General features: G+C 43.5%; 1 protein-coding gene and 1 long non-coding RNA gene across 2 annotated transcripts in view; one reads left to right on the forward strand and one right to left on the reverse strand.

Moving 5' to 3' along the window:
- LOC129327411 (uncharacterized) overlaps positions 1 to 3733 on the forward strand; it is a 42188-nt gene extending 38455 nt beyond the window's left edge. Inside the window, exon 3 of the long non-coding RNA XR_008596819.1 lies at positions 3576 to 3733. This is a non-coding gene — a long non-coding RNA (uncharacterized LOC129327411). The remainder of the gene's footprint in view (positions 1 to 3575) is intronic.
- Positions 3734 to 3839: 106 nt separating this feature from the next.
- SLC38A3 (solute carrier family 38 member 3) overlaps positions 3840 to 22971 on the reverse strand; it is a 103457-nt gene continuing 84325 nt past the window's right edge. Inside the window, exons 8-16 of the mRNA XM_054976038.1 lie at positions 18609 to 18691; positions 17323 to 17381; positions 12934 to 13107; positions 12023 to 12102; positions 11442 to 11542; positions 10869 to 10993; positions 9834 to 9978; positions 8403 to 8506; positions 3840 to 6389 (exon numbers count right to left, since the gene is read on the reverse strand). Of these exons, the coding sequence (XP_054832013.1) occupies positions 6285 to 6389; positions 8403 to 8506; positions 9834 to 9978; positions 10869 to 10993; positions 11442 to 11542; positions 12023 to 12102; positions 12934 to 13107; positions 17323 to 17381; positions 18609 to 18691 (976 nt within the window). The 3' untranslated portion in view covers positions 3840 to 6284. The remainder of the gene's footprint in view (positions 6390 to 8402; positions 8507 to 9833; positions 9979 to 10868; positions 10994 to 11441; positions 11543 to 12022; positions 12103 to 12933; positions 13108 to 17322; positions 17382 to 18608; positions 18692 to 22971) is intronic.

The raw sequence follows: 22971 nt of genomic DNA on the forward strand, positions 1-22971 counted from the left end.
CCGTTTCACAGAGTGACTTGGGACACAATGACACAGAAGACAGAGGTTTAGAGAGGGTAAGACATCTGTGTCACTTATCTGAATCCCCTGGGAAGAAGGAAGGGTGTCAAATGCAGTAGGGGGGAGCACACCCAAGTTCTCTTCCTCCTCCAGAAATACATTCCTATGATACATCCAGCTGAGTTTCCTTACAAAAGTTTCAATCAAACATGGAGAATGAGACACTGACATCTGACCTGCCTTGAATCAGGCAACGCAGCCTGCCTGTTGTCTGAAACCAGGAAAAGCAGGCATTTGCCCACTAGGTATCTCCATGGACCTGTGTTTGGTTAAGAAAATGGAGCAGGAGAGGCTTGCTCAAAGGGAACCATCCCGTGGCAGTCATCACAAGGCCAGTTATGGTTGTTGATTTCTATCCCTCTTCTGTTCTATAACCAATTACTTTCCCAGCTATTGGTGTAGCAGCCCTAGCACTAGAGGCTAGCTGAACAGACATCCTTGGCTATAAGCAAAGTACTCAAAAACCACAACCTATCTGGTTATCCAGTTTGGTCTAAGATAAGCAACCGTCCGTGCAACCCATGTGGATTTGCTGGGTTCTTCTAGTCAAATGCAGACAGTTAACAACCAGCTACGTGACAATGATGAAAGGCATCCAAAGTTAGGGCCCTTCTACATGAATGGGTTGTTGGATGATCAACGCTCTGAACGGGAAAACCAATCATTAACAAGCTATGCATTTGAGAGGGCAATCCCCATTTCATTGAATGCTGGGCTCCGACAGATTACCAAAATTAGTACAGGAGGATCAGCTACTACTGCACCAAACAGCAATGACAGCTGTAAACCTTAGCAACAGGAAGTACTTTCAGTGAGTCACTTCTTCTTGTGTTCCCAAATAACCAGCCCATTTCCTGTTCTAAGGGACATCTGGATATACTTTTACTTAATATGAGCTTTTGTGAGTCACAGCTCACTTCTTCAGATACCGTAGCTCAAACCCTACCACAAATTTTGTTAGTCTTATAGGTGCTACTGGACTCTTGCTCTTTTCTACTGCTACAGACTAACACAGCTACTCATCTTGACTTAACATGAAGTAGCTTAAAGTAACACTTGCTACTACCTTTCCAAGAGAAGAAGAAAACTATTGCTATGTTTTTCAATATCTGCCTCTGGAAAAGATATGCAACTTTAAAAAACTAAGCAGATTTAAGTTGGAACAGATATGGAGTATTTTAGTTTGGGGTTTCTCTTACATTTGATCTTACCTATGTTTTTTACCTATATGAAGTCTGCACTTTAAAATGGTTAAGTTTTGGATATAACCTTTTGAATAGATCTCATGGTCTGTTTTTTTCCCCTTCATATTTTACATTACAGGAAAAATAAGTATTAAAATATATTAAATATTGTTACTTTAAGAGATAATTAAAAGTGCCTAGCAGTGAGATTAAACTTAAATAATATATGATCAAGTGGCAAAAAACCCCAGTAAGGTGCCACAAGAAAGGCCTCTTGCAGCAGTAAACTGCCATGCCATTTCCTCTTCCCTTCTAAATCTGGTTCTGACAGCCTGAATCATGATCCACAACTCTGCTGTGCTATGCTCCCCCCCGCCCCCCTCGTCTCTTGTCCTCCATAGCTCCAGCAAACCCCAAGCAAACTTAGAACCTGAAAACAGCAAGGGCCTCCCCCCCCCCCCGCCCCGCTCCCCCAGCCAACAACACTGTGGTGATTGGAACAAATGCAACAGTTTCCCACCTGAAACTATAAGCCCCTGTAATCTTGTTTCTGGCTGTGAATGGTTTGTGATTACACAAGGATCTTCACTGGTTGTTACACGGCCATACTTGGAATATAGTTGAGTTTAGCTCCCTGTCCTGGCCCTGGAGGGGGTTGTATCAGTGCAATACAACTGAGTTGTGGATCATGCCTTTGATTTATATGTGATGAAACTGGAAGATCACAACTGACCTCCAACAGGTTATAGCTGGTGGGTAAGTAATTCTTAGTACCCTTAGCCAAACTTTATCTGCAAAAGCATTTTCTCCTCTCCATTTCTTTTCCAAACAGACACCAGTCTATAGAAACAGCAGAAATACCCAGTATTTCACAACTGATAGAAAGCTTTTTGCCACAGCTGAAGCACGTCTTCTGGTGTCCAGTCCCTCTTCACTAAGAACATATAATATATACATTATATAGAGTTACTTAGCAAACAACAAATACATTAAAAAAGATCTACTCTTATGTACAGTATTTATAAAAAGTAAATCAACCAGCCATCACCCCAGTACAAAAATACGTAATTCTTATTTATGTCCATTACATTTATTAAACCCTAGAAATAATTACTTCTGGACTGGAAATTATTTTTGTAACCACAGTGCTGTAAAAATATTCTTGGTTTGCTTCCTAGCCTTTCCACACCCACCCACCCACAGCTATGAAATTCATAAGGTGCAAGTCATGAATGAATGTTTTCCTGTAGTGTTTGGTAAGAGGAGGCAGTAAGCATGAAAAGGGAAAGATGTAAGGGGGGGGAGAGAGGTTGTGAGGAATTAGCTTACTATAAGTTGGACTATAGTAGCTCAGCATCCCACATATGGTGAGAAAGAAAAGAGAAGCTTTTCAGCACCCTCTTTTCATCCAGGATTCCTATACACATTTACTTGAAAGACCACAAACTATCAGTCTGCTTTTATATTACATGGTACCAAAACAGAATGTTATAGTTTGCAGTACAAGGCATGTTCTACCATCTTCTAAAAGGAAACAATCCTATGCAAATACCATTAATTGCAACAGGGGAAGGGGGAATTACTGCCTCAGTCTTTAGTGGGTATTGGATCAAGATTTTTGTAAGTGCAAATGTGGTTCATTTCTGATGCGAGCCAGCAGCCACTTATTTTCAAAGGCATGATTTCCTTAGTGCATATTTCTTAAACTACATTTTAATGTGCTTCCCTTATGCACAATATCTGTTTAAGAGTACATACCTGATGTTATTTAAATTTTTAAAAAGATTGCTCAAACATTCCATATTATTTTTTTTTCTTAAAAGAAAAAGTTTTTTGGAGTTTGTGCAAGCTTATCCCTCTTGTTCCTGCTACCCCTTCCCATTAGGACAGGATATCGCTCTAATGTTGCTGAAACATCACTTTCAGGAGTCTCATGCAATGACTAAAATACAATTGAGCCATATTTTGAATGATCCTACAAAAAAGCCCTCAAGCGCAACTGAGTATATGCACTCAGAGTGAATCCATAAAGGCGAACTATTGGAAACTGCAACAGCCTCAAGCATCAGCAGGGGGCAGTGTAGCCTCATGCCATGCCTAGAGAATTGTTAGTGCTAAGTGTTACATTGTTGCAATAGTATACTTAAATATAATACATAAATTGTCCAAACATTATATTTCAACACTGTTATTGCACACAATTGTCTCAGTATTAAAATCAATTTCCAGTTGCAGCAGAAATGCCGAGTGCACAGAATTGCTAATACCATATACACAAACTCCTGACAGAACTTTGCAGGACATATGAGATTTGCTACTCTTGTCTTCCAGATACAGAAACTTGCAAGGACACATCCAACTGTGCATGCACATCCAAGGAATCCCAACAAGTGGACTGGCAGAGCAAAGCTTTGGGTCTATGAATATGGAATATGTGCATGATGATGCAGAATCCTGAAGACCATGGGAGCGGGGGGGGGGGGGGGTTAATTGCACATACTCTTTGCAACTGCCTGTTGCCTGAGATTTTATTCCCAGCTTGCCTGAACATTCTGTTCCTCAACAGACTTGTAAGGGATGAATAAAGCCGCCTGGCCAGGAAATTAAAGAGCAAAAAGATTACACTCTAGCCATTCCAGTTGAGTTGTTAACAGTGCCTGTGTAATCACACTTCTTGGTGAATATTGAATTTGTACCTTTAAGTGCTGCCATGTTCACTATATCATAAAAATCTGTTGCTGTAGATGGTGGAGAAAGAAAAAGTGTGAAGATGCTAACAATTTCTGATGAGGTATGCCAGCTCCAGGACCCAGTGCAAACTGCTTGGCGATTTCACTTGCTTAGAGGCCACCTGTGAAGAACTACTCTTTCGCTCCCTGCAGCAAACTTGCTTTTTCATGTGACAAATGTTGTTCCTGCTGGACATTTTTGAAAGTTTAATCAGCTTCACGTTGAATACTAACAATTGGAAGGAGGTCACAGTGGCATGAAAAGAAAATATATTCAGTACCTTGGTTATTCCTCTCAACTCTATACCCTTAGTACAACAGTTTGCAAACTATGTTCCGGCAATGCTCTTTCAGCAGCATCAAAACTACTATGATGCACATGCTCCTTCTGGACTACATGTTCCTGGAGCCCCTGTGGCACAGGAGCAATTGCTACAATGACTTCAGCCACATTTTCCCCCTCCATGTGAGCAGGGAGCTAATGGCCCATATCACTAATAATGTAAATAGTCCCTAAGAAAAAACTGGATTCTTTGTTTTCCCATTCTCATATGCCGAAGTTTTTTGTCTCAATGGTTTCTTTTACTCCTCTCAAGCTTGCAAGAGGCTGAGGCTGACTGCAACAAGATGAGGGAGGGAAAGTTTCAATACTACAAATAAGAGTGAGATTTGATGGCTGTCCCTGACTTAGACAGAAGCCATGACAAATATTTTTCCTATTTTTTTTTTAAAAAGCAAGTGCAGAGAATAAAGATGGAGGCAGTCAGATAGTTCTGAAACAGCCACCACACAAGACCTCATCTAATTCAGGGACATGCTGAATATTTAACTGATCCTACATAAATTAAGGAAAAGCAGGGACTCATGGGTACATCCAAATTCAGAAAGGCAGCTATATAAATACAATTCCATTGGAATACATATGAAGACATGAAGCTGGCACTACTGAGTGTGACTTTTGGTCTATTAAGGTCAGTATTGCCTAACAGTAGACTGGTAGCAGCTCTGCAAGACATAGGCAGAGGTCTTTTGCATCAGCTACTGCCTAATGCTTTTTTAATTAGAAATTCCAGAGATTGAACCAGGAACCTTCAGTATGCAAAGAAGATCGTTTGCCACTGAGCCAAAGCCCCTCTCCAATCTCACCCCAGCTACACACTGGAACAAAAGAAACATCCACATGTACAAAACACAGGAGCACAAATTCTTCTAAACAACTGGAATTAGCAGTGACCAGACGTAACCACCAGTAAGGCTCATAGGTAGATATGGTGGCAGAGCTATACTTCCCAATATGAACAGTAACTGCCAGTAGACGGGGAAAGAAACCACCACGATGTATTATGGTCATAAGGGAACAGTCTCTAGAATGCAAGGATCCCTTTACACAGGGTTGGATGTGACACAGATGCTCTCAGGAAAGAGCTCTGAACCAAAGATTCTTGGGACTACCGAACTTCTAAGAACTTCCTGGTTAGTTCTTGAGGCAGGGACAGAAACAAGGAGTTGAGGTTGCTGGCACGAGACCACTTCCCAGCCCAGTCTGAGGAAGGAATTGTTCGTGATGCTCATTAGGCTCACACTCCTAACACAGGAAGTGGAACAAGTTTGAGGGGAGAAACTCACTAAGAAATAAGGGCTGGGAAGCAACACCTGAGAGAGATGAAAACCCAAATGTTTGCATGCAGGGTTGTACCTTTAAGACTTCTAAAAGCAAGGTATATTACCTCTTTCATTGTTGTCCAAAAGCATTCAATTCCGAATGGTAGCCCCAACAGAAACATTTAGGAGGTATGCAGGGGGAGCTTCTTGCTCCTAGTCTCTGAATTTGGTGGGAAACTTCAGGTAGAAACACAACACCCTGGTTCTTAAACCACAATCCCCATTTCCTTCTGTCCCCATCCCTAACTTTCAAGAGCCCTCAGTGTGGGCCAGGCACACCAGAAACACAGGGCCAAGTATATGCCTCATGGACCCCCACCCCCACCCCCACCCCTTCGAATTGGTCTGTTTCCCCAGTTTGTATGTTCCTCAGGCGCTGTTCATCTGGCCTGTCCCAGACTATGAGATATGAACAAACCCTCAAGTGAGTTAAAAGAATTGGCTTCTGGTCTGCTCTGGCTTACAGCACCCCCTGGCTCAGTGTCAGTGGGGGGACTGAGTTACGGAACAGCACCCCTTGGCTCAGTGTGGAGCTGGGGATGAAATGGCGGTACAGTACTAGCAGAGGTAGGGGGCAGGAAATGTATCAAAGCCAGCTCAGTCTTCCAAGGCATTGATCCGAAACACAAGGCCTCAGGCTGGGCCGGGCCTAGTGGCTGCCTCCGCTCTTCCCACCACCTGTTGCCCAGTCAATGATTATGAAGCTGAGGCTCATGATCATGAAGAGCACGCCAAGGCAAGCGAAGAGGGCTGCCTGCAATGAGGAAAGACAGAAAGGGAACATGTCAAGTGTGGAATCACAACACTCAGATGGGGGCGGGGCTTGTGCCCCAGGTCTTCAGCCCATTTCTTTCTTATTACCTAGAGCAGGGAAGCCCAACCGGCCGTCCACAGGCCAGATCTGGCTCCTGAAGATATTTAACCTTTGAATCTCTATTCAGAAACCAATGTGAGAACATTTTAGTCTTCCAGGACATTCTTCTATTCACTTGAACATCTTATATACTAATAACCAAATGCTCCCCCCACCCCGCCATGGATATTTAAATCCGCAGATTGGGACCACTAGGGAAACCCCCTATGGTTGCAGAAAAATCTGAAACATTTAACTAACTGGGGGATTTTAAAGCGCCCCCCCCCCATTACTTACCCACTGTTGCACATGTGCAGTAGCATGCTGCTAGAAAAGCAGAAACCATCCTGCATGCTGGCCCTCACCTCTCCCAGGCCTGGACACAGCAGCAGCAAGCCACCCTAGTTCCAGATGAGGTGGCCACAAGCCGTCCCAGGCCTGGCAGAGGAGGCAGTGAGCCACTCAAGGCCCAGGTGAGGCGGCAACAAACCACCACAGTGAGCGCCATGCCCACCCAGAATGGGCCTTGAAAAACACTGGTTCATCCACCCAGTGCTGCAGCATGGTGAGACCCCACAGGTCCACGGAGGGCCAGTTCTGAGTCCCACAGAAAGGGAAAGAGGGGAGGTTTTTTGAGGAAAAGGCGAAGGGTGTTTGATGGGGAAGGGAGGAATGCTAAGGGTGTTTGGGAGGGAGCAAAGGATGAAGGGAGTAAGGGTATTTGCCTGGGTAAGGGCGGTGGGTGGGGGGAGAAAAGGAAACAATCTTTGCAAAGGGCAGGGGGGACAGGGAATGAAGGTGGTGGGAAACAGAGAAAGATCTTTAAGAAGTGGGACCCATTGCACACCCCCCATGCCACCCAGATGCAATCTGCTACACTTTGTTATAGGCCCGCTTGTCACTATTATTCAACAAAAACACTTGAAAGGGAGACTCTAATTATTACTGTCATGAATGATCATTTTACACGTTTTATATATATTTGGGCTATACAGAGAAATATCACCACAGATTACATCTTCTGCCTTTCATGGCACTTTGTGCCTGTTGTTTATACCCTCCTCCATCTAGATGGACAGATGGATGGATAAATAGACAGATAGAATGTCTGCCTAGTGAAGAAACATTTCATGAATTTGATGAAGCAGCTTCTAGGCCAAAAAAAATTAAAGCCAAGCTAAGTTTGTTTGTCTTTAGATGCACTACAAAGCTCCTTTTAGTTCTTGATCTGGCCCTGGCAATCCTGCCAATTTCTAATCAAGGTACAGTGAAACATTTGCAGATGTTTCGCTCATAAAAGACTTCATAGACAAGGTGCATGTGTGCATGCACAGTCAACCATTTGGATTAGAGCCACGCGGGATAACAAGAAGAGATTTAACTCTTCAAGTGACTGGTTTGCTAATTGAAATTGGCCTGCTAGCACTATTGACAGAGATCCCTCACTTGTGTCATGTCTGTTTTGTCCCTTATTAGGAGCGCTGATCTTGTTAATTGAGCCTTCATGATCTGAAATTGCTATCATGGGTCTCATGTCCATCAAGGCAAGGAATAAATAACTTTGTAACTATTTTCTCAACTTGAAGATACCAGTCACGTGACTTGGACCACTGTCTCAAGGCCCCAGTTGCATTTCTTTGTGCCTGGCATTAAAGTCTATGGGCCAGAAACTCCTATAGACAGCTCACAGCTCCACCAATGGGAAGCATTCCTACAATTCCTAACTCCAGAGAGAAGACCCAAAATACCTCTAGTTCCTGCTGGCACCCTCTAGGTTAGTGCCTCCTTAAATTTATGCCAGGATGAGTCACAGCTTGACCGTCTGAAGGTGAAGTGAATAAAAGCACATTTCATCCCTCTGCACAACTGACCCAGGAGCCTCTGCGGCCAACTGGAACCTTAAATAGTACATACCAGGATCTTAGGAGGGGATTTCATAGGTTCCTTGTCCTTGGGCATTATCCGTATGTAAAATATTGCTGGGAAGATGAATATCAGGCAGGGGGCTGAAGTCGCACCTGAGAAACAGCAGAAAAATGGTTTTCGTGGCTGAAAAAAAGCTTCAGGATGGGAGACCACTAACCCAACCACCCATCCATCCACCCTCCCTCACAAATTTTTCCTTGGAAAAAGCAAAACCAACTGTGCTGACAGGGCCCCTGGCCTTGCCCTGCTATCCTGGCAGAACTCAGACAAGCTATTGATTTCCTCCTAGGAATGGAGTTTAAGTTTGACATCAGCAGAGGAATAAACAGTGTTTGGATGGGGGAGGCCTCTGAAACTGCACAGCAAACAAAAATGTTGCAGATGGTGGCCTTCATCTTTGGAACACAGGGTCCTAGGGTGATCATGGGACCACAGAGTGAAACTGCTCCTAGGATTAGTTGTCTCGGGTTCCAAATGGGAAAAAAAGCAGGCTGACTCATGCCATGGAGTTCAAGAAGTACGGCTGAGGAGTTCCACTGATTGCTTGCCGGTGCGGGTATAAATTATTCTCCTCACAGCAGCCTCCATCATCAGCCTAACTAGGGAGGGGGACTAATGAATCAAGAAAGAGTTTTGAATTGCCCTCCATGCCTTGGAGGAATAATTTAATTGATTCCATTAAGTACCACCCATAGATGAATGTACACAACTAGAATGTAAAATCCATTTTTTACAGAGGAAAAACATGACACTGGATTTAGTACACTGTGTTCATTAAGAAGTCACTTGATCGTAGTTTGTACATTAAGGGTTTTATGTGTTTCTAAAGAATACTGGAGCGGTCTTCAGTGAAGACAGAAACTGGGCCAATCAAACAAGGATATTGCAAGGACAGCTTTTTTTGCTCCTGTCCATGGTCCAAAGTGTACAATGAAAGTACTACAGTTTCATCTAATGCATGGTGATCTGATGTACAGCAATGGGCTCCTGTCTGGATCTGCAGAACCAGCATGCATACAAAATTCATGGAGGACTTGCTTTAGAAAACATGTTTAACTAATCACTTTTTAAAAACAGAAGCTACTAGTACAGAGGATGGTTAGGAGAGAAACTGATCTGTTCAGGACACCTGTACAGACATATTTATGCATCTTCTGCTTAACACATTTGCTTGAAGCTTCCAAGGCATATTTTTGTAATGCTATAATAATCAGCTTCGCACACACACAATGTGTATAGCCAACACAAACCCATGTTGGCAAATATGTGGAAAAGACCAAGTAGTAAATGAAATCTAGGGGATTTAGGAAGGACGGACAAACTGACTCTGTTCAGGGGGAAGCTGTGAGCGTAACATGAAAACCTGGCTAGTAGAGGGTAAGAGAAAAAAAGTTTCCCTGAATGCCAAACACAACTCACCAATCAGGCCAAAGATGCCCAGAATGGATGGAGCAAAAATGACAAGCAAGTTAATAGACGTCAGCAATACCGCAGCAATCGCAATGTGCCGAATCCAGCTGAAGTCCTTGTCCTGAAATATGATCTGCTGTATGGCACGGCGCACCTGGAGGGTAAAAGTGGGTAATGTCAGGCTCCTCTCTTCAAACACACTTCACAGTTCTTAATGGCACATACTTTAGGCCTAGCTATCTTCACATAATCCCCCCCCCCCGCCCTTTCATAGTGATGCTGGTTTGCTCCATTGGGTAGGCAGTGTTTTCAGACTTAGTAATGCTGTAATTCTGGATGCCAGTTCTGGAAGGTCTTGGGTGGGCTCTAGCTCCTTCAGTCCCTATCCTAGCGATTTCCCAACCAACTATAGGTGTGCCTTCCTGGTCCCTGACTTAAGTAGAAACCAGATGCATACTTAAACCTAGCAGCGTGGTTGCTGGCAGGGACCTGCTACAAATGGATGCCATGTTGATTGTGTGGAGCAGAATCTGAGGTATCCCTCATATCCAGATGGCCGCCTGTGGGGTTAAACTTGACCCAAGCCATATCGGTGTTAATTCACGCAACTAGCTAACCATTGTGCGCATGTCATTCAGGTCCCCCGCAGTAAACACAGCACTGGGATGACATAAACGGAGCCTTAAAGTGTACTTATCACCGAGTTATACCCGTCTAACCTGACTGACGTCAAGGGACTTATAAGAGTGTAACTCTGCTTAGGTCTGCATCGGTAGTTCCACAACACTCATAAGACATTAACGCCGTGTAACTGCCCAAAATCTTTTTTACTGATCTCTCATGCCAGTACATAGAAACAGGGATCTTGCCATTTGTTCCCATGGTCCTCCTGCCAGATGTTGCCGGGATTCTGGCTTTGCCAATTAATGGCAGGACTGATATGCAGTCTAGGAAACAGACTTGAGACAGATTTCTTGTACAAAGAGGAGGAAGACTACCCCCAACCCACCGCCCATCCATCAACTGGCTGAAAATGGGACTCACTGGGAAAAGAACAATGGGCACTGTCAGTGTCACAGCGGTGAGCACAGCCACCCGCACACAGAGAATCAGCACATCAAATGGGTCCACTCTACTGTAGGTGTGTAGCAGCTCTGATTCCACCTGGCCTGGAGAGGACAATGGAGAGACCATATCATTACTGACTAGGCGCTAGTATGTTTAGGGCACAAAAAATTGCTTTTTATAAGGATAGGCTTTGAAGACGTTAGCTGTTTCAGCAACTAAGTAGGGCAGGAGGAAACAGCAGACATACAACAAGGGAGGAGGATGCAGCTCAGAGTGTTTCCAAGGCAAGGCTCAGAGGGCTCCTGACTATATGGATCCCTCTGATAATGCACAGGATTGGGACCAACCAAAGATTAAATAAAATTGTCTTCTGAGAAGGCTTTGTAAAGTGTGGGAAGGCTTGTGGCACTTGTCTGTCTCAGAAGAAGAACACACAAGAGCAGCCTTCTATTGAATCCTGCAGAGTGTGTGAGATACAGTCAGGTCATCGTTGTTATCACCCCAGTGCCCGCTTTTCTTCTACTAAGTGGTATACTGGAAGGGACTTACTGTGGAAAGTGAGGTAGCCAAAGAGGGCAGCCAGGAAATACATGACATACATGACAGTGATGGAAATGTTGGAAATACACTGCATCTTCTTCTTGGAGGGGCTAAAAGACAACCAGAAAGGCAGTGTGAGGGGAAGACTCTCTGACCATATGAAAGGCCATGCACTACACATCACCATAACAACAAAGAAGCACCTGGCTATAATCAACTAAGTCTGAGAGTGCCACATTCTCTCCTGCAAAATCCAAAGATACAATTTCACAGTCATTCAGATAAGAGATGTCGCTTCCCTTGAGCACTGAGAACTGATGTGCAGGCAATGCAAAGACATGGAGAGTTATTAACGGAGTTACACAAAGCAGAGGTTTGCTCCTTAACTAAACAGTACCTTATAGCCATTTTTTCTGGCCTGCTTTTAGCTGCACAGCTATTCTCTGGCAAGAGGTGGCATCTTAAAACTGTATCCTGCAACATCTTTACTCTTCTAGGAGTTTGAGATTTCCTCTCCTCCTCCTCTCTACTTCCTGGACCACTTCATTGCCATGTTGTGACAATGGATTACAGCATGCCCAAATACTCACTTCTTTAGCTCAGTGTAGATAGGCAGTACCTCAGGATGACACACAAAAGCAAATGCCATGATGGGGATGGTGTAGGCTGTCTGCAAGAAACAAAAAAGAGGAAGATGACTGGCCAATGTTGGGCAGGTTCCAGTTTCCCCAAGAATAAAACTGTCTTAGTCCCTCAAATACCCATAATATGGTGCCTAGTGTAGGGACAGACATTTAAAGAAGCAATACCAACATATTCATGAAGATTAGCAACTCGCATGACTCAAGGACATAACAAGTATCGCTGATATGATTAGTTGGTGCCTTGGTGTGCTCTTAGGGCTAACTCTTTCATCTTCCCCATCAGGAAGTGGTGGCAGACGGGATGCTTTCACCACTACCAATACTTTCCTTCCCCCCCCCCATATTTTTGTATTCCATTTCTTCCACCAGCTATGAACAAGATTGTCTGCCATCAGCCTCCTTTGTTCTCATCCCTCATTGCCACATTGTGTTTTGGCCGCAATTCTCCTTATTAGAGGACAGTCTCCCTACATCAGGCTGCCTGTTTCTTTCTCCTTCAAATCTCTTCTCAAATGCCAACTTTTCGGCAACATTTTAGCTTATCTACCCTTCACATGCCACTTATCCCATGCTCACTTCTTTGGCAATCTTGTTCTTCACTTTCAACACTTAAACTCACTTAACACTTAAACTTAATATCACACATGACCATGTCATATCTATGGTCCGTATTGTACCTGGCCTCAGTTCTATAGTCACAGAACTATAAAGTGATAGCCATTGGTTCAGTAATAATAGTAAAGATGTGATTTATCTAGGTGTGGTATATTTTATTCAAGTGTGTAATCTATGTTACTCAATATGAATTTATGTGTTTGTTCTCCTCACTGGGTGTATTATGGATTCATTCATCTGACCTGAGAGTTGAGCGTGAACAAGCTTGAAGAGCAGATGTCTTCTTCAGTTTCCTGGGTGACAGCATGGTCATTCTGATAGTTGCTAGTACTGGCTGGTGTGTAGTTCAGGGTGCTTGTGGTGTTGATGAACCGGTCGGGAAGTGGACAAGGAATATGGAACTTCTTGTAGATTACCTGAGATGAGAACACAAAAACCATCACCACAGCTCTCTAGCAGATTCTGAACTACTGTCCACTGGTATTATGGCGGTTTTTTGCTTTGTTTTACTGACACTGGCCGTGATTTTCCTCAGATTCATTTCAGCATGAACCATAAGCAAAGCCATGTATCTATATATTGTCTTATGAAAGGCCAAATACATCAATGCAAACATTTCTAAGCATTCCGCAGACTTATCTGAGAACCCTGAAAATCACACCATCCAAGGAAAATGCGCGCACACAATTCTAACTGAGCTGCAACTGAAATCACTGCAACTGAAAAGGCAGTGATTCTGGAAAGTTCAGCAGCCAGATTCTAAATAGTTACCCCCCAACACTAAAGTTGGTATCTCCAGATGGTCACAGAGGTACCAAAATGGGACCACCCACAGTAAGTGGAGAAAAGGTGGCATTCCAAATTGAATCCCAAAAGGGAGATGGGGGGAAATCCTAAAAAAAGAGAGCAGAAACAGGAAACCTGGGTACTGCCAAAATATCCTGGCAACATGAGGGAGGTCCATGGGTGTGTCCTGTCTGCCTGGTGGCTATTAGAATGAAGGGAAGCAAGTGGAGTTTGCCCTAATGTGGCCTAATTGGGGTAGGGAATGTCATGTGCACATCTGCAGACCCATTTTCTAGCCCTCTACTAATTCCCTTTAAGGTATTAGAATAGCGTTTCCCCCCTTCACAGATCAAATATTTAACAGATCAAATATTTAACAGAAGCATCTCTGAGCCTAATTAATATCTTACAAACAAACTTCTAAATTGTAAAAGAGGCATAAAAATGGCATAAAAAAGAGGTGGAAACCAGGGCTGGGAAATGACAGGGCCTGCTTCCCTGCCAATTACTATCCCAAATTTATTTCATTTATAGTACTAGGTGGAATGCCCCCTTTGTGGCATAAAAGTTTGTTTTGAAGGCATTAACTAGGGCTGGAGGAGTGTCTATCAAATATTTAAGCTCAAGGTGCACAGCTCCCCCTCCCACTTCATCTCACCCTAATTAAAATTTTACCAAGACTTAAGCTCCAATAGGGGCAACCCCCTCTCAACCCTTAAAGGAAATGAATAGACGGTAGAAATTCGAGTCCGGGGTGCATGATGTCACCCATCCCCCCCCACCGCCCTAGGCTGTAAGCCACTTGCACCTCTGAAGCTTAAATATCAGAGGAATTGAAGAGCGGGAGATTTCTCTTCCTCCTCGATTCCTCATAGGTCACCCATTTACATGGGTTTGGTTTCCAAACTTTATGATTTCCAAAGCAATATCCTGATTACCTGTTATCAGTGTTATGAGGAGGTGTAGCATGTTTGCATAAAGGGAGTCTTGATGCACTTAGGCACAAGGAAAAGGCAGGCTACATGAACAGACTAATCATAGGAACTGCAGTCCCAGCAAAGCACTCAGGATGTGCTTAGCTAATGCAGCATCACAGCATGTTAAATGTAGTTACAAGATGACCTCAGACATCAACCAGGCAGATAGATAAACTATTGACAGATGCAATCCAGTTGCAAAGCTATTACATGGCATAGAGGAGAGGAACTGCAAATGATGGAAACAGAGAACGCTTGCCTACATAGCATTCTGAAAGTTTTTTGCCCAGCACAATTCTCCGTGTCTCATGTTGGGCTGCTGTTCTTTACAGTGGGGGTTACAAGTGACTGGTAAGTATAACAGGACGGACTCCCCCTGCTGAGAATGACACCGCAGTTATATTTGGCAAGATATCACAGCCACATTTATTTATAAGACTGGAGTGTTTAAAAAAAGAGAAAGATTTTCTGCTTGGTTCCTGAACAATATGCCCTTGTGAAGAACTGGGGGGAATGATGTGATTTTATTAGGTCTGACTGCTTCTGCAGAACTAGTTTGCAAGCTACAACAAACTGGGCAATTTATTTCAGCAGTTATAACAAGCCCTGCTTTGAAGGGCCACAGCAGCTTGAAATAGCATTGAAGACTCTAAAGTATCTATATTCATCTCCACCTTGGCTTGCACCCCACTGTCCACTGGCATGTGGTGGTGCTTGGGAATTGCAGGCATGGGCACTTTTGCTGAGGCTTCGGTCACCTCACCCAGACTCCTTCCATCACCCTCTTCTCTGGCGTGAGGCTTCGTCACCCAGAAATAGATCAGTGTTGCTGACAAGGGAGTGAGAATGCAGCAGTGATGCGTCTCTCTGGCTATTGCTGAAATGGCTGGGAGGCAGCCTGCTTGTTATTCACTGTGACTGCCCAGCAACATGTGCAAACACAGGCACCTCCTAGGCTTAGCAACAACAAGAGATGCAAAACCCGGCTCTTGGGTCAGCCTACCAAACTCAAAAGAGACACAGCAAGACAAGTCTCAGGGGCTGACTATGCCATGGTTTTGTTTCTGGCTATGGAAAAGGTTGGGCTGTAGGGAGGAAAAATGTTTCTATGTCAATATGACTTCTGACTAAGCACCAGGTTTCGAAGCTGTGCAAAATCCATCTTCTTTTTCTAAGAACAGCTTAAGTCCACCCCCATCAACATAAGATTATCTTTTGTTCCATTTTTCTTCAGATGTTTCTGGAAAAAGAAGAGTCTCCAGAAATAAAAGAAAAATTAACAAAGCAATCCTAAACAGGTCTATCCTACCCAGGTCCACTCCATGGGGCTTACTCCCAAGAAAGCGTTCTTAGGATTGGACTGTTACGCTTGAATCCTAAGTGGTGAAAGCACAATTATGGGAAAGGAAGGCAGCTTCCCCACCTCCCCTGCCCTGCTGCAGTCTTCTGTGACCCTCAGAATCAGGTTTCTGAGTAGGTCTGGAGGGAGAGGGGGGATTGGTGGGAATCCAACACAGGCACCATTTCCCTGGTGGAACTGCTGTTGTGCCAACAGAACGGCAACTTAGGACACAACCCTTAAAAACTGATGGTAAATGAAATACCCCAAACAAAATTTCAAAAACAAAAAATTGAATTTTTTACTGTAAGGGATTTTGAGATGGCTCTTTAAGGTTTGAATCCCACGGTAAAGTTCTGCTGATAGAAGGGACAGGACTTCCTCCCTTCCATTCTCCCACTGCAGCCCATAAGGATCACTGGGATGATCCTTATGGGATCATCTTGGAAGACAAGGGATTCCCAGGAACAGTAATGAGAGGGAGTCAGAAGGCTGCAGGTAGAGGGGCAAATTGGGAAAAAAACACTCCTCCATTTACTGGAAATTTATTGAGGGATCCAATAAATAAATTGAAAAGTTAGTTTTCTAGCTGTAAGTGAGAGGGGCGCAGCATTGTGACCTTGTATTGCAGGTGACTGTGTGGATATGGGTCTGATTATTTTTGAGGAGAGCCTGATGAAACTTGAACTTTTGTTTGACGGAATGACCGCTTGGATTACTGGTAACTGAAACTGTTTAATCTGAGTTATTTGCTAAGGATTTGTTGTTTTTCCTCACAGTCTGTTTTGCTTTTTTCTCTTATCTCTGCACCTAATAAATAATTATATTCCTTTTGCTTTGGTACGGCTCTTGCCTTCTTAACTTCTAAAGCCTAAACAGTGTCTTGACCAGAAACCACCTACCAGATAATCATTTAGTGGAAACCCACTAAATAGATAGATAGATAGATAGATAGATAGATAGATAGATAGATAGATAGATAGATAGATAGATAGATAGATAGATAGATAGATAGATAGATAGATAGATAGATAGATAGATAGATAGATAGATAGATAGATAGATAGATAGATAGATAGATAAAAGGCCTGGTGGCAACTACCAAAGCTGGTGTGGAAATAACCTTGCATTAGCAAGTTTGTAATTTATCATTTGTGGCTGCCTTTTGTACCGAGGTGCCCTTAGCCCTGGTATGGGAGTGAAGATGCCCCTGTCTTCCAAGAGCAGCAATCCAGTGATCATTTTGGGCTGCCCAAGCAACTAATTTCATTGGAGAAGCAGATAATATTGGCCCCAAAAGTACACAGCTGTCTTGACAACAGAGAGTAGTGAACAGAATAGCGGATCAGGACTGGGGAGAATCAGGTTTACATCCCTGCTAATCCTGAAAGTTTATTGGATGACTTTTGGCTACTCTGCCCTAACATGAGATAATTGCTGGGAGGATAACGCAAGCTTCCCTGAAATCCTTGGAGGAAGTATGGGAAGTTACCCTTTTACAACCACAGTTGCTCACCCTTCCAACTCACCGAAATCAGGAAGAAGACCATGCAGCTGAGGGAGAATCCACTGGCATAGCCAAGGTAACCTGGGAAGAACGGGAATCACATAGTTGCAGGAGACCTGAAATGTTTCTGGAAAGATTTTCCCCTCCACAATATTAATTGAATCCCTGGAGGGTGGGCACTACTATAGAATAAAGGTCAATATCTACGTTTAGGAAGCATTGGGCTCCTGGTCTTTCCAAATAAGAACGATGGACTAGGACTGGGAAGATCCAGTCTAAATCCTCATTCAGCCATGAAGATCACTGGGAAACCTAGGGCTAGTCATTGTCTCTCAGCCTAAAAAGTTTGTTGTGAAGATAAAATGGGCATGAGGTCCTTAGAGGAAGGAGAGTATTAAAATGTAACAGACAGATTTCATCTACAAGAACAGAAAACTTTTGGAGAGCCAGTTGGCTGTAGTGGTTACAGCATCAGTCTAGGTTCTGGGAGACCCAGATTTGAATCCCCACTCTGCTATGGAAACTTGCTAGGTATTCTTGGGCCAGTCACATGCTCTCACCCTAGCCTATCTCACAGGGTTGTTTTAGAATAATAGTAATATTTGATTGATATACTGCCCTTCAGGATGACTTAACACCCACTCAAAGTGGTTTACAAAGTATGTTATTATTACCCCCACAACAAAACACACTGTGAGGTGGGTGGGTCTGAGAGAGCTAGAAGCCGTGACTGCCCCAAGGTCACCCAGCTGGCTTCAAGTGGAGGACTGGGGAATCAAACCTGGCTCTCCAGATTAGAGCCCCGCACTCTTAACCACTACACCAAAATGGCATTACAGATAAAACAGGAGGGGAAAGTGATGTTGTAAACCGCTCTGGGTCCCCACTGGGGAGAAAAAGGGGTATAACTATCTTAATACATAAATCAATAAAGTAGACAATGTTATGAAATTGATGTTTGCTCTTAAGGAGTTTTCCCCATCATAACCAAGGAGCTCAAACATGGTCTCTGCAGAACCCGTCCATTGGCCCCTTCCTATGGGAAGAATGATTTGGCCTACTTCCTTTCATACACATTCAGCAGTGTGGGAACTATTTCTGTGTGGTGTACTCCCAAGCTGCTAGGGAGTGTGTGCATGGATGGAATGGATCATGTGGTTCTTTCAAATACCCAGACAGCTGGCACCCTCTTTCCCAGTTAAGCTGTCAGGACCTCACTGACTCTGCCTGGACTGCAAGCAAGAGGAAATGGTGTGCATGTGTTTGAGATATAAGATTCATTCCCATACATTGAACTGGAGAACTTACCAAGTTGTTTCATGAGGGCCAGAGGAAGGATGATGCTGACAGAGACCATGATTACCAGGTAGTTGCCATTCATGTACCAGTCCCTGGAATGACACAGGCCAGAGTTAAATCCTTGGTAGGATTTTGGAATAGAAGACCACAGGACACCTGAGTTTTGTCTGAGACAGGTTGTGTTCACAGCATAGGCACAAACCTGAGTTGGTCAATGTAAGGACTCTAAAGTACCCTCAGGAACAAACCTTCATGAATATTTCAACTTTGGTACAATTCTGCAAGTTTGAAATTTGACCACTTGAATGAAAATTTCGTTTCCAAATTAATTTTGATGCTTGTAAGAAATGGATAAGGGAAAACAGAGAAATCACATCCAAAACCACAGCCAAAATATGAACAAAGAAATACACAGATGAATCCAAAACTGAAATCTCCCAAACCCTGAAAATTCACCCCAAATTTAGAACGCTGGTATTAAGCTAAAACTTCAAACTCCTCAGATTTTCAAATGTTCAAATGCAAATTTCAGAATTTGCAAATTTAACATCTAAGAATTGCAAAATATAGTTGGGGTAAGAATCTGATATCCTGCATTAACAGTTCCTTCTCGCAGTGCTTGGAATTCTGGACTGATGTGTTTCTTCTTGACTGCCCCATATATTGGCTAAACAAGCTTCACAGCCAGCCCCAAATAACTGCAGAATGCATCGTGGACCATTTAAGAGGTCCCAAAGCAATCTCTCAGTTGAAGAGGGATAAAAATGCATGTGGAATGGAATTATCTTCCAGATCTTAGTGTCATGTATGCCTGCCTGCAGTACATCCCATGTGCATGTTATGTGCAACCTATAAATCCTCTGACACTATGGAGAGTTCTGAGTACCTTTCAATGCTGTTATTTGGAAGTTCAGTGTGTTATCTCTGCTTTGAAGTTAAACACTTTCACTTCTGTATCCAAAGGCCTTGAGGCCAGATGCAGCTAGTCTGAATTGTATCTTCCCTGAGAACAGGGATGATTTCATACCCAGTTTGCTATTGTTGCTTATCGTAGTCTAAACTCTTGATACTTTTTGTCTCTGGCATTTGTGCCAGAATTCCAACAGGCTACTAACCTGGGGGCGGGACGTTAATCTATAACTACCCATGCTTTCCCTCAATATGTCACTTCTGCCAATTCCACTGTCTGAGCACCTTGAACCTGATAGATCTCTAATAAAAGTTACTTCAACCAAATCAACTTGGGGATTTACTTGCCAAGGACCGACACTTAAAGTAGCAAATAAAATCATTGAAATATGTGGAGCCCCTCCCAGAAAATAAAAAGGGCATCTGATGGTCAGTATGTATGATTTCAGGATAAAGGGCTGGTAAGAGCTGTGTGTTATCTAGCTCTTTATCCTATTCTCATGTCTATTCTCTCTTGCCCACTTTAATCTACTGGCTAGATAAATGTCAGTGTCCCTTTCTCTGATCTCTACCATTCAGTCCCCCTCCCCGAATTCCTAATTATCTGGTGAAATGAACTGACAGTGTAGTATTGGGGTTAGAACGTGGGACTATGCTCTGGAAAACCTAGGTTCAAATCCCCATTCTGTCCTAAAGTTCACTAGGTGATCTTCAATTGAGAAAATTACTCTTTCTCAATTGAACTTGCCTCGTAGATTTGTTATGAGGATAAAATGAGGAAAAGGAGAAACATGAATGCCACCCTGAGCTGCTTGGAGGAAGGGTGGGATAAAGTGGCACTAGACAGGAAGATTGCATTGGCTTACTGGATGCCCCTGGTATATTACAGGCACAGCAGATGAGTATACTTTGCACATAACTGTGAACATTGTTTTACAAAGAATGCCAATAGCCTTTTATAAAATTCAGCCTCTAGATATGAACTTCTAAAATTTTAGCTATGGTTGCCTGGGAAAAGTTAGAATCTTTCAGTTTTCCTTATCTCTGCATCTTAAAATGGGGTTTTGTTCTCTCTGTGATTTTTACTATAGACTCTGGGTCAGGGCTCCAACTGCTTCAGGCAGCTGTTAGACAATACTCTTCCAGAGTGGCTCTAAGCTGCAAGGGCTTCTAGAGAGTTCTTAGGGCAGAGCTACAGATTGTTCATCTCTCGAGAGAAAGAGAATTACATGCTTCTCTTTTTCCCCTTCTGGTTGCCTCTAGGTCTTGGTCTTTGAAGCATCAGTCCTCAACCTAGAAGGATGGCTGAAAGGCAGCAAAACCCGTACACATGCCTTCTCTGTGGTGGCCCCCACCTTACGAAATGGCCTGCCTGAAGAGGTCAGGAAAGCTCCCCTTCTCCTGGCTTCCTGCAAACTATGCAAAACTGAATTATTCAGGACGGCTTTTACTCAAGTAATAGGCCTGTGCTGTAAGAAATTGATTAGACTGATGTCTTGGTAAAGGGAAAGGGCCTGTAGACTATACAACTGGGTACCATCTGTTGGAGTAAATAGGAAATAAGGCTGTTCTATAAATAAATAGTTCAGAGAAATGCTTTGGTAAAGAGATACGGACTGTAAACTATACTACTGTGTACTGTCTGTTGCTGCAAATATGCTCTTACTGGGTAGTTTCCACATCATTTAATATGTCGTGTCAAATTGCTCATGTTTTGTTTCAGCATCGTTTCAGCTCTGTATTTGGATTTCTGCTTGTTTTCAAATTTCTGCAATCCAAACTATATTGCACTGTTTATTGGATGTCCCAGCCATTGATCAAACTGACTTACACTGTGTAATCCACTTTTGAGCCTCAGTGAGAAGGGTACACTATAAAGGACGTCAATAAAATAAAGCATGCTGAACTTCACAGATCTGGATCCCACCAGCATTTGGATAGGAGCCTGGCTAGGAACCCCATGCAATTCTGTCTTGAGTTCACTGGAAGAAAGGTAGCCAATAAATGTAGCAAATGCAATGTTACTCCCAAAGACTCACTCCTGCCTTTGACACTGGCCAAGCCAAACCCAGCAGAGCAAACAGTAACAACCTTGTATGCTGAACACTGAGACTTTTGCAGGCTAAATTTTAAGGAGCCCTAAGTCTCAGCAGAGCAACCTCTCCAGCTCAAAAATGAATAAAGCTGCTCTCTGTTGGGAGCCTCCGGGGACAGCTTTGGCCTTGTGCATGAAATTCAACATGTCCTCCCTGCTGCACAGCCTTCCACTCATCCTGCTAGATGTTTCCGTCTCCCTGTGCAAGGCAGGGCCCCCACCACTGTTGGCCTGTCAGGATTTATAAAACCAGATTAACAGAAGCAATGGCATGATCGGATGTGTTTGCTTTCAGCTGCAAGGCAGGCTGATTTGAGGCTCTGATCTCTCTCCTGCTCTTGCCTTCTCCCTCATCCCTTCAGCACAGGGCATTCTCTTTGGAATTTCGGCAGTTCATACATATTTCTGTGAAGGAGAGAAAGTTTCAAACAGAGACTCCAGAATTCTTCCCTGCCTCAAATCGTACAACCACAATTCTGAAGGTCTACAACTGATACACGTTATTCAAGTTAGGTGTACCTGTTCATAAACATATTTCGTTTGCATCATTTACAATATTTTTGGTAAGGTGTTTGATTTGGTACAGGCTAACAAAAAGGGGAGCTGGGGCATGGAACAGGCTTCCAATCTCTTATTCTTTGCATTGTTGCTGGCCAAGGACTAAGCAGCATCAGTCTCCAGAAACGGCAAGGCCCTGTTCAGTGCTACAAACATGGACGGCAGCAGAACACAAGTGATTTATTTATTCATTAGTCTTTTATCCTTCATTTCCTCCAAGGAATATCATACATGGTCCCCTTCCATTCCTCCATTGTATCCTCCCAACTACCCTGTGAGGTGGAGACTAACTGGCTGGAGTTCACCCAATGAGCTTCATGGCAGAGTGGAGATTTGATTCCAGTCTTTGTCTGACTCTCTTTAAGCACTACATCATACTGCCTCTCACGACAGCGTGCAGTGGTGGGCATCTCCCATTTCTCTCTGCTGTGATTTCAAGAAACTTGTTGTATACACTGGAAAGCCAGCTGCTTCCCTAGCTCATCTATCATCTGCTTACCTTGCTTACACAACTCTCTCTAAACCTGCACTCTTTTAATTATACTTGCAAGAATGCTTAAACCAGTTTGATCTTCACCCCATCTTGTAGATTCCACCTCCAGCTATAGTTAAGGGCTAAAGTAGTTTTAGCCTTTAGTTTGGTAGTTTTAGACAGGTTTTAAAGAGTCGCATCTGAGTTCCCAGACCCAACTCAACTTTCCCCACAGCCACACTAACAGTCACAGGGAATGTCATTTTAACAACTGATGGGAACTGGTGTATGTGTCTGGTGTGTGTGTGTGGGGGGGGTCTCCTGGCTTCTCCATGCTG

Source organism: Eublepharis macularius, chromosome 4 (genome assembly GCF_028583425.1).
Source record: "Eublepharis macularius isolate TG4126 chromosome 4, MPM_Emac_v1.0, whole genome shotgun sequence".
In the NCBI taxonomy this organism is placed as follows: Eukaryota; Metazoa; Chordata; class Lepidosauria; order Squamata; family Eublepharidae; genus Eublepharis; species Eublepharis macularius.